This window comes from Piliocolobus tephrosceles, chromosome X, assembly GCF_002776525.5.
Source record: "Piliocolobus tephrosceles isolate RC106 chromosome X, ASM277652v3, whole genome shotgun sequence".
NCBI lineage: Eukaryota > Metazoa > Chordata > Mammalia > Primates > Cercopithecidae > Piliocolobus > Piliocolobus tephrosceles.
In genome coordinates, this window is record NC_045455.1 from 83,691,317 (window position 1) to 83,703,347 (window position 12,031).

The 12,031-nt window shown below is 47.1% G+C and overlaps 1 protein-coding gene and 1 non-coding gene across 11 annotated transcripts in view; both read left to right on the forward strand.

Moving 5' to 3' along the window:
- The first annotated feature begins 3,580 nt into the window (after nucleotides 1–3,580).
- Nucleotides 3,581–12,031, forward strand: part of N4BP2L1 (NEDD4 binding protein 2 like 1) — a 42,899-nt gene continuing 34,448 nt past the window's right edge. Inside the window, exons 1-2 of one of the 10 annotated variants that reach the window (XM_023208795.1) lie at nucleotides 3,584–3,971; nucleotides 5,898–6,922. In XM_023208795.1, coding sequence (XP_023064563.1) covers nucleotides 3,793–3,971; nucleotides 5,898–6,042 — 324 coding nt within the window. In that variant the 5' untranslated portion in view covers nucleotides 3,584–3,792 and the 3' untranslated portion in view covers nucleotides 6,043–6,922. Of the gene's footprint in view, nucleotides 3,972–5,897; nucleotides 6,923–12,031 lie in introns of those variants that run through there. The other 9 variants (XM_023208797.2, XM_023208798.1, XM_023208796.2 and 6 more) reach the window with 9 other exon arrangements.
- LOC111540541 lies at nucleotides 11,646–11,772 on the forward strand. Its single transcript, XR_002731018.1, has one exon. It is a non-coding gene; the product is annotated as a small nucleolar RNA SNORA16B/SNORA16A family (small nucleolar RNA).

The following is a 12,031-nucleotide window of genomic DNA, read 5'->3' on the forward strand; positions in this document are numbered from 1 at the left end:
CGTTTGAGTTAATACTACCTAATAAACTCCATATATATTATCTATCTATCTATCTATCTATCTATCTATCTATCTATCTATCTATCTATCTATCTACGTTTGAGTTAATACTACCTAATAAACTCCATATCTGTCTGTCTGTCTGTCTATCTATCTATCTATCTATCTATCCATCCATCCATCCATCCATCCATCCATCCATCCATCCATCCATGCAATCAGTTCTGTCTCTCTGGAAAACCCTGACTAATACAGTCATCTTGCTGTGTTGCCCTGGCTGGTCTCAAACTCCTGGCCTCAAGTGATCGTCCTGCCACAGCCTTCCAAGGTTCTGGGATTACAGACCTGAGCCACCATGCCCGGCCACTGATTGATTGGTAAGCATTCCAAGTCCAGGGTTATTTGGAGCTCTAGGTTTGAGGGTTATATTCCTGGTTTCCACTAGCTCTTCCTTCACACCTTCTTACTTTTCCACATCTTGTTAAAGTTAGAGAAAAATTTCAGTGTTTCTTCATTTGCCAAAAACGGTGTTTATGGCCGGGCACGGTGGCTCACGACTGTAATCCCAGCACTTTGGGAGGCCAAGGCCGGCAGATCACAAGGTCAGGAGATTGACACCATCCTTGCTAACATGGTGAAACTTCGTCTCTACTAAAAATACAAAAAAATTAGCTGGGCGAGGTGGCAGGTGCCTGTAGTCCCAGCTACGCGGGAGGCTAAGGCAGGAGAATGGCGTTAACCCAGGAGGTGGAGCTTGCAGTAAGCTGAGGTTGCACCACTGCACTCCACCCTGGGCGACAGAGCGAGACTCCATCTCAGAAAAACAAAACAAAATAAAAATGGTGTTTATAAGATTATTTTCTGTATGTCCATGATAGTAATGGTTTCTAGTGTAGCAAAGTGAGATCTGTTTATGTTAATCCTTTACATTATCACTATCTTGTTCAGCCATTTATTTTATTTAAAGATGGAGTTTCACTCTTGTCGTCCAGGCTGGAGTACAATGGCACGATCTCAGTTCACCGCAACCTCTGCCTCCCGAGTTCAAGCAATTCTCCTGCCTCAGCCTCCTCAGTAGCTGGGATTACAGGCATGTGCCAGCATGCCTGACTAATTTTGTATTTTTAGTAGAGACGGGGTTTCTCCATGTTGGTCAGGCTGGTCTGGAACTCCCAACCTCAGGTGGTCCGCCTGCCTCGGCCTCCCAAAGTGCTGGGATTACAGGCATGAGCCACCACACTCAGCCTGTTCAGCCTTAATTTTTAGTAAATCCCAAACTCAGGATTAGCTTTTAAGAAAATAGTTTAGGTTCGTATACAATTATCAAGCACCTTCTGAATGTCAGGCTGATATTGTGGTACAGCCTGGGCTGACAAGGATAAATAAGACACGATCCTTGCCCTCTCACTGCCTCTAGTGAGAGGAAACAGATACCCAGTTTACTTTAAGCTGTGGTTTTGAGGAATACGTTGGGGAAAATAGAGTTTGTTGACTAGTTAAATGTCAACTAAAGAAAAGTGAAAGGAAAGCGTGCAGGGTCGTCTCCAGGTACTGCTGACTCCCTCCCTGGGTCTCCCTGCATCTTTCAGTGTTCTGTTTACTTGTTGGTCATTCAGTCATCCTCTCCTTTGCTAGATCCACTTGAGGGCACAGTCTTTAAATGCTGGTGTCCTCAGGACCCCTTCCTCAGCTGTCTGCTCTCTTCTCTATCTCCTTCTCACAGGGGCAAGGATTTCCAAAGCTCTGAGCTCAGCCCCCTCTCCTAAGGAGCACACTCATGTTTCCTATTGCAGCTTAGTAGCCACAATAGAAGATAAAAATAAATGAAATTAATTCTAATAATCTATTAAACCAATATACCCAGCATACCACTTCAACATATAACCAATATAAAAAAATTTTAGTATTTCTGTTTTCGTACTGAATCTTCAAAATTCAGTGTGTATTTTTAAAATTTTACTTTATGTTTTTTAGGAGACAGGGTCTTGCTCTGTTGCCCAGGCTGGAGTACAGTGGTACCATCATAGCTCACTGCAGTCTCAAACTCCCTGGCTCAACTGATCCTCCCACTTCAGCCCCCCGAGGAGCTAGGACTACAGGCACACACCACCATACCTGGCTAATTTTTGAATTTTTGGTAGAGACAGGGTCTCACTATGTTGCCCAGGCTGGTCTCAAACTCCTGGCCTCAAGTGATCCTCCTGCCTTGGCCTCCCAAAGTGCTGGGATTACGGGTGTGAGCCACTGCATCGGGCCCGGGCACAGTGTGTTTGCAGTAGCCACATTCCAAGTGCTCACTAGCCACATGTGACCAGTGGCCCCCATATTAGCCAGTGCATGTTAAAATGAAAAAGGTAGCATGCGAGGCTGGGCAAAACATTCCTGTAAGAAATATGATAGGATACAGAGATTGTGTCACTATTTTTATCATTCATGTATATTTTCTGTACCTTATGGGTTCCCTCCTAATATTTAGAGGTCTTTGAAATTCCATTGTTTCTTAGCAGTGCTGAGAAGAATGAAGAAAGTCTTCTTCTTCCGTGCTGGGAATGGATTTTCAAGGGAGAGCAGCTCATCTCCCACTCCACCCTACCCCACCCCTAGAAATCCCCAGGGGAAAGGGAACTGCTCAGCACACAGCCCCTCCCCACTTGGACAGTCCCCTCCTAAAAGCTAACTGTGAAATCTCTGGATTTTGTTTTAGAAGGAAATCACACTTTTTTCATACTTTCTTTTCACAATTTTAGTATCTCAGCTGCCGGAAATAGAATTTATTACTTTACAATAATTATTATAGCTAAAGCCACCATATATTCTGGATTTGCCAGGATGGTGTCAATTTTGAATGTTGTTTCTTTCAGGCAGGCATGGTGAATTTTGGTTCAGAAAACAGGATCAGTCTGTCACGCTCTTGAGGATGAACTATTGGAGAGTCACTGTGGTGATCAACCAATGGGTGCTCCCTAGTTCCCGGAACTGAGAACTTAAGTCTGGATACTTCTGTATAAATGGTTTCGGTAGACTCTGCCACCTTCCCCTGGGATCTGCAAGAGTTCTCCAAGAAGCCCCCCACTTCTCAGGTGGCAACAGGACAGGTACCTGGGCGGTAGCCCTTATGCTACTGTTCATAAACCAATCTGAGTTTTATGGGTGCTTTTTCTGAGGAAGAAGAGATTCAAAGTTATGTAGAGGCAACAAAGCTTTCTAATAATATTTTTGGCAGGCTGTTAAAGAAAGATGAAACAAGAAAAGATACAGGCCCTGAGAGAGTGGTGGTAGCCCTTGGGACGCCAGCCAGATGTTGGTGCCCACAAATCAGGGAAGACAATGGCCTTTACTGTTGCCATTTACAATGCTGGGCAGCTCATTAATCATCAACTAAAATGATTTCACTTTCAGGGTCTAGGCAGGTCAGGGCTGGGGTTGGGGAGGGCTGTGGCAGGAGGCCTGGTTTCCAGGCCGGGAAAGTGTCCCAGAGACCCACTAGACGGGGCCCCTCCCCTCCCCTCCCTCAGGGTGAAGGGCACCAGGAGTCGGAGCGGGGGTCGAGGTGGGGGTGGGTGCGTCACCCTTGTTTTCCGGGCTGTCAGTCTCCCAGCGTCCCCAGCTTTCCAGGTAGGGACGCCCACTCCCACGCAGCGCGGTTCCGGCGGGTGGAAAGGAGGGGCTGGGCTCCCAGCGCCCGCCCCTCTATCCATCACATGGCCGGAGAGTCACAAAAACAACAGCTTTGGCCAAGACCGTGACTTCAGGAAAGGGAACCCGGGGCTCTCGCAGCCAGCCCTCCTGCCCATGGAGGACAGTTTCCTTCAATCTTTTGGGAGGCTGAGCCTCCAGCAGCAGCAGCAGCAGCAGCGGCAGCGGCCGCCCCGGCCGCCCCCGCGGGGGACACCTCCGCGCCGCCACAGCTTTAGGAAACACCTCTATCTCCTGCGAGGCCTCCCGGGCTCCGGGAAAACTACACTGGCCAGGTAATGACAGCGGTCTGGGCGCCAGTGCGCGGGCCCGGGGCCACCAAGCGCCCCGGCCGAGCGCGCCCCTGCCCCAAGCCGCTCCCGGGCGCCGCTTGCGCCCCCGCCGCGGGCGCCTGCCCCGGTCCCGGCCCCAGCCCCAGCCCGTGCCTGAGTCTGGCAGCGCGGGGAACCCGAGCCGCCTCCTTCGACCCCTGAGGCCGCTGCCACCCCTGGCGCCTGGGGGCGCGGGCACGGAGAGGAGGGCGCTCGTCCTGTTTCCCGCCGCGCTGTCCCGGGGGGACGGATTCCCGGTACTGCGCCTCGCGCAAGCCCCGGCGGCCCCGGCCCCTTCCCCGCCGCCGTGCCCCGCCTGGGGCCAGCCGGGCCGAGACAGCGTTCGCCGCCCCCAGCCCCGGGTCGGGAGGGACTCTTCGGGAAAACCTGGTGACGACTGCAGAGAAAACCGCCGGGCCCCGCTGGCGCGCAGGCGGCTGCCACAGTCACAGTGCGTCAACAGGCGCTGTAACCCGAGCGCATAAACGAGGGGTCCGGGGGCGGGGGCCCGGGGCGGCCGTGGCCGTGGCCCGGGGTTGGCGGCCCGCTTTGAAAATCTGGCGAAGTCGGGCAGCCTGCGTTTGCTTTGGCAGCTGCGAAGGCGCACAGGTGCACGGGGGATGGGGGCTGGCGGCGCCACCACCGACCGTCATTGACAGAGCCTCACCATGGGCACCCAAATTCGTTCACTTGCGAATTGCGTAAGCGGCCCTCCCTGTACCTAGCTGCTGGGAATTACGCGGGCTCGTGCCTGCGGCCACCTTGCTAGGCCCCACCGCTCCAGCCTGAACTCCCACCGCTCCCTGCCTTGTGCTTGATGTTCCAGCAACTTCGAACTGTTTTTTATCTCCTGTAAACAAAGCCGCTTCTCTCCTTGACGCTGGCCTTCCTGCCTGGCTTGCCCTCCCGCCTTCTTTTGCCTTTTAAGACCGGGCATCCCCCCCAGCCCTCCAGTAGATGCCCCTCTTCTGGGCTCCTTGGCTTCCTGTTTACTTCTACATGACTGCGCTTCCTTTTTCGCACATGGTTTTGCATATCCTTCTGTAAGTTTCTGGAAGGTAGGAGCCATGTCTTACCCTGCCCAGCACATTGTCTGGCACGTAGTTGTTCAATAGAGGAAGTGGTCCCTTTCCCTCAGAGGGCTTCCTGTCTCACCGGAGAGACAAGGCTAGCCATGGGACCAAGGAACTGCGGAAGATCAAGGTGATGGACAGTCACGGGCGGCTTTCGATGGTGCCGAGATAGTGACCTTAGGAGGAGGGACAGCCTGAGGAGGTGCTCCTGGTTGACTTGTGGAGTAGAAGCCTTTGGCCAGAGTATCGCTACATTTTCACAAGTTGTAGGGCCATGTGACTTGTGGAGGACCGTGGGCACCCTTTCCTAAACCAGGGACATATTTCAGTAGACCCTCTCTGGCTCACTGGGGAGGGGAGGTGCAGGGCAGAGGCAGAATCGCGGAGCCTCCTTGGAACCCAGCAGAGGTTGGTTATTTTGTGATACAGTCATGGTGGGTAAATCCGTTACCAACCAAGTATCTTCTGAATGTCAAATCCTGTTTAATTTCACTTTCGCTTTGCTGATCTGTAGCCTGTCTCATTCTGACTGTCAAAGAGACACTGAGTGTCAAAGCAGGAAGTAAACATCTTTGGCCAGATTTAATTTCTGTGTTGGGAAGCGAAGTAACATGATGGGTGCAAGATACACAGAATGGAACATCGGGGCTTGGACTCACGTTCCTCATCTGTGAAGCCAGGGCGTTGCCTGAGTGGTCCTTAGGGTCCTTTCTGGCTCTAACATTCTACGCTTTTAGGATTTTAATTCCTGATTGACATGTGGCTAAGCAGAAGACACCGGATTAGAGACCACCTATTACCATCTCTCTCTCTCTAGGGACGACCGGAGTGAGCACTGGCCTGGGAGTCTGAAGACTGTGCCTTCAGACCTACTGCGTCACTTACTAGCTGGCGACTTTGGTCAATCATCTAGTTTTTCCGGGCCTTACGTTCCTTATATGCAACTACTAAGAGGCTACTAGATTAGAGGATTAAAGATCCTTCTGTTAATTTCCAGTGGTCAGATTAAAAATAGTTTGCTAATAATGGCTATGATAAAGAGCTCTGACCTTGGAGTCAGTTTATGGCTCCACATCCAAGCTCTGCCACTCACTAGTTTTGCTTTTCACCCAACCCCTCTATGCCTTGGTTTCCTTTTCTGTTAAATGGGGATACTTGTTCTGTTTGCCTCAGAGGGTTTTGTGAAGATTAGATGTGTGTGGGAGGACTTTTTAAACTTTAAAGTGCTATATACATTTTAAGAGGTATTAGTTACTGCTTCTGTTGTTGGTCAGCTGAGATAAATCTTCGGTGTTCCCTGGAGGCTGGCTCTGGAGTGAAGAAGGTAGCTTGGCAGTTGACTTTGAGTCCTCCCGTTTCACTGGGCACTGGCAGTTCGAGGGGCAGAGCAGCCTTGGCATGCCATGGGGTGGATTGTGTGTTTATACAAAAGTCTGGGACATAAGCGAGGAAACGGGCCACAGCTCAGCGGAAGGGAGGCCGATGGTGAGGATGGAATGGTGGAGAGGCAGGCTCAGGTGTGGCCTGCCAGGAGCTGCCTTCCCCACTTTTTTGGGGGGTAGGGTGGGGAAGAAGAAAAGAGCAAATTGTTTAAAAATACACATGTATAGAAAATAGTAAAACTGAAAGGTTATCTGTGTATTGTTGGATTCTGGGCAATTCATGTTTTCTCTATTCTCTGTATTTTCCAAATTTTCTATAATGAATATGTATTTCTTAGAATAAAATTTTTTTCTTTAAAATTTGGAGGAAATCGCTTTTTACAAATGTGGGTTCATTTTTTTCTGCTTAACCTTTTTTTCTTATTTGATTAAAGAACTAATAAAAAATTGTTTGAAATTAGGGTATGTCTTGTCTCCCAAATCAATGTTAGATTTCTGTGCTTTTACATACTTTCATAGTTTGAAGTGGGTGGAATGTGGAAAAACATCTGTTTAAATTCTTTGAATTTATTTTTTAAAAGTTGGAGTTTTAACTGGTTAAAATTTTTTTGAGCACATCAAAGTACTAAAAAAGTAGCCTGTACCCTAAATCTGTTTTCTCACCCGTATGTCATTTAAAAAGCATCTTAAAAATAGGTTCTTACCGTTGACCTGTAAGCTCTACTTCCAGGAATCCTAAGAAATAATTGGAGGGCGGAGCGGTGGCTCATGCCTGTAATCCCAGCACTTTGGGAGGCCGAGGTGGGTGTCCACTGAGTACTTATAAGACCTTTAGCACTTGTTTAGGGAAGCATAGGCCAAATAAGCTCTGTATGCGAAGGCGCCTACCCAGGATTAACCAATGGAAAGCCGTCATCGGCCCACTGCTGTGGGTAAGGGCCAGTGGGGAGTGGTATCTCAAATGCCATGGTGGTCAAGGCTGGGGAGGCAGTGAGGAGGATGAAGGCTAATTAGGGAGAAAGGATCTTCTCCACATGGAGATGGTTCCTGAGCTGGCCTTGAAGATGGGGAGGAGGTGGCTGAACCAAGGAACAGGAACAACAGCTCGACTAAGGAGATGGAGGTGGCAGAGAGCTGGGTGTGCTCCCGGGCTTGATTGAAGTGAAGGCTTCATCGTAGTGAGTGCGTTGGTGAAGTAAGCCCAGGACCAGATCATGGAGAACATAAAAGGCTGAACAAAGGAGTAGAGAGCTGTTGTCAGAAGAAATAAGATCTAATGCCAAGACCCTTTCATTCTCAGCAGATGAGCCAGAACTCTCTCTTTCACAGCTCAGCTGACAAACTCACCTGGAACTGCACCTGTCCTTTCTGCTACCTCAATGAAAGCACCCAAGGGTGAACCTCTGTGCTTTCCACTGTGTGTATGAAAATGCCTTCCAGTTTTGACCATTTAAACCATTTTTAGTATACAGTCCACTGGCATTGTATTATGTGGAACTTCACTCACAATGTTATACAACCATCACCACTATCTATTTCAAAAATTTCTTATCACTCCAAACACACTCTGTGCCCATTAAGCAATAACTTCCTATTCCCCACTCCCCCGACCCTGGGTAACCTCTCAGCCACTTCCTGTCTCTATGCATTTGCCTCCTTTACATGCCTCATGTAAGTGGATCATATGGTATTTGTCCTTTTGTGTTTGGCTAATTTCATGTAGCTTAATGTTAACAAGGTTCATCCATGTTGTAGGATGTGTTAGAACTTTACTATTTTTGTATCTCAATAAAATATTACATTGTATGGGCATACCACTAAAACATCCTTTTTAAATGAAATGGCCATAATAGAGGGTAGCCTTTCTTTGCTTTTTAATGATCTTATTTGAAAACTTAAAAGTTGTCAATCTTATTGCAGTGTTCCAGAATTTTTTTGAGTCTTTACATTTCAATCAAAGCAAAGTCAGGGGAACCCCACTGTAGTGCATGTTGCATCCTTTGCAATGTTCTGGTTCCTTTTGGCACCATCACAAATGGTTTGTTACATGGATTCAGTTAGGCTCAAAGGATGCTCGCTGACAGCTGTCTTTTCTCCTTATTCATATCTCTGGATAACATGGAATTTTCCATCATGAGAAGTACCTTTTCATTATTTCTTTTAATTGTAGAGCCTTGCACAGAAGTGAAAGGATGCTTGTCTAATGTGATGCAATGGTAAGGCAGAGATGGGGAGAAAAGTATACTTTACAACCAAATAAGCAGTGGAATGTGAAAAACAGTGAGAACAGGGGCCAGTTAGGTTGGCTAAGTAGTGAACAGTTGGACCCCAAAGAATACTCTGCTCCACAGTGCTCCTAGCCAGCAGGCCTGGACTGTGGTGTGTTTCTTTATGAGGCCAGGGCTCTCATTAATAAAAGCAAGATCAAAATAGAAAGTTGGCAGTATTCCAATTCTGTGAATATAAAAATGGAGGGTCAGACAGGTGATATATCAAATCTTTCGTCATCTAGGTCTACTTGGAAAATGACTACTAGCTTTTTGTATTTTTCACAATTTTCCTAAGGTGGGTCCTAAATCTCCTCTCCTCACTACCGGGAGTCCTTGTCCTTACCCTCTCTCTGGAGGCTGGGATGAATGAGGACTTAAAAGCTGTATCTGTTTAACAAAGAGTGCAGATATGCAGTGTGGTATGTGCTTGTCCTCGCTCATTGGAGAGGCTGTATGAGGAAAGATTGCCCAGCTATACAGGAGATTCACCACAACCACATTCCTGGAGCTGCTGGAACAATGGAAGAAGACCCTGCTGAACTGGGCAATCCGATATTGCAGGTGTGGCTTATGACCCGAGAGGAAGTAGAAATGGATGAAGGAAGGAAGAATAGGGGAAGAATACTTTCATAGGAAAAGTACAGAAGATGTACAGGAACCCCCTTGGAGTTCATCTGGTCTGAGCCCAAGACACTGAGAAGCTAAACATCTTGATCAGGGTCAAAGGGATGTGTTCGCCTATTTCTAACAGAGAGCTTTTTTGTGTACACCAAAAGAAGAGGCCAGAGTGGGGGTGATCTGGTGAAAGCGTAATGAGTTTGGTTTTGATTTGTCGTATAATGAAAAAACAATTAAGAGCCTTATAAGGGGGCTCAGTTAACCTGGATTTCAACTGTCAGGGTAAGGAAGCTACATTTTTTTGTTGTCAATATTAATGTTTCTCATAATATAAAAAATATTACTCACCAGGAATTTATTTTTTGTTATTAATATGGTACCACTGAGGGCAATGGGAGGAAATGAGATTTAGATTTTTAAATAAGTTTCCATATTTATCCTGGTTTTGATGTGTTAGAGAGAGATGTGGTAGTCAACTTCCAACTCCCAAACATGTCTCATGTCTCTTTCTCATGTGCTCACATGTTAGGATATCTATAAGTCAATGCCTTAGTTCCTTCATGGCATTTTCATGAACCTTCCTCTACATAATAGCACCTGCCTAAGGCCATTCAGACTCTAGATGAACCCAAGAAGAAATTATTTTCTAGTCATGCCAAGTTATCTGAAGATATTGAGGCTCTATGGGATTGAGGAAATTTTATAATAAAGAAAAATGAGTCTGCCTTCTAATTGTTCCTTCATAAGGCTCTCTGTCAGATCATGTGTATGGCTTGGGGAGAAGGCTGTTTTTAATCAAGGTAAGAGTCCGGGAAAGGGGAAGGGAAAAATGGGGAAAGAAAAGCCAGCACATGGTTACTGCTGACTGACTGCCCGGCCATTTTTAGACACTGGCTTATTGAATCTTCACCATAGCCTTGGGATGTAGTCATTTTTATTTTATAGATGAGCGTTTTAGGATCTGAGAGTCACACATTTGAGAGACCCAGGGGATTTCATAATACACAGAGTGGTCTTATATTACTAGGGAAGTTCATGGACAAACATACCTACATCACTTTCACAACTATTGGGGAGTCCTGCTGAAGTACGATTGTATAGCCAGGATTGTCCAGCACTCTTTCCCCACGTTTTAAGGATATGCTGAAGAAGAGGGCCTGAAAGGGGCTTTCTTGCCACCATTTGTTGCCTTGTACATTGGCTTTCTTTTCTTCCTGGCATTGGTACCATCTGACGTATATTTATTTATTATCTATTTCTTTTACTAGAACATAAGCTTCATGAGATATGATGTAGGTTCCCTGAGATCAGGAACTTTTTTCTGTCCAGCTCCTAAAAGGCCAGGCATATCACAGGCCTCTACTCAACATTTGATGAATGGATTTGTTAATGAAACGCAATGTGAGATGCTTCCTAAGATATGGAAGCTTGGATGTCAGCATGGCTCTTGAGTAAAGAACGAAACCAAAGAGCAGATTTTCACATAAAGAGAAATGTAAAAGAATGAGGCTGGGCGCAGTGGCTCATGCCTGTAATCCCAGCACTTTGGGAGGCTGAGGCAGGTGGAATCACCTGAGGTCAGGAGTTTGAGACCAGCATGGCCAACATGGTGAAACCCTGTCTCTACTAAAAACACAAAAAATTAGCTTGGCATGGTGGCAGGTGCCTGTAATCCCAGCTACTTGGGAGGCTGAGGCAGGATAATCACTTGAACCTGGGAGGCGGAAGTTGCAGTCAGCTGAGGCTGTGACATTGCACTGCAGCCTGGGCAACAAGAGTGAAACTCCATCTCAACAAAATAAAATAAATAGAATGAATGGGATGTGGAGAGCAGACAAGGGGGAAAAAAAAGAAAGAATAGAGCCACTCATTCCCAAGTTCTCAATTTGGTGCATAAGAAAATGATTCCTGGCCGGGCGCGGTGGCTCAAGCCTGTAATCCCAGCACTTTGGGAGGCCGAGACGGGTGGATCACGAGGTCAGGAGATCGAGACCATCCTGGCTAACACGGTGAAACCCTGTCTCTACTAAAAATAAAAAAAAAATTAGCCAGGCGAGGTGGCGGACGCCTGTAGTCCCAGCTACTCGGGAGGCTGAGGCAGGAGAATGGCGTGAACCCAGGAGGCGGAGATTGCAGTGAGCTGAGATCCAGCCACTGCACTCCAGCCTGGGCGACAGAGCCAGACTCCGCCTCAAAAAAAAAAAAAAGAAAGAAAATGATTCCTATTTGTTGCAGGTGAAAATGTTTGATGTGCCGGCTCCTTTACCTCATAGTTAGAGTAAGAAGACATTTAAAAATTGGGATCAAAGATTCAGCTGCCTTCCCATTTAAGCAGCACAGACAGCCCAAAGTGACAGTTTTCCTGTACAGTCACTCTTCTGTTATCTGTAACTGATCTATGACATTTTGGGAAAAGACAGCCAAAAAAAATTAGTACTGAGGTAGGTGTGCCTGAGTCCTTCCCCAATTCTGCTCGTGACTGAACCAACAGAACACAAACACAGGTGAAACCTGCACAGCTGTAAGAGTCTACAAAAGGGGCTGTTCACATGCAAGATACTGAAAGGAATTTCTGCTCAGCAGTTTGTGGGACCACACTGACAAATGAGAACGAGGGCTCCTTGGGAATCTGGTTTTGGATCTCACGAACATGGTCTACTTTGGATGTATAAGGGGTAAAG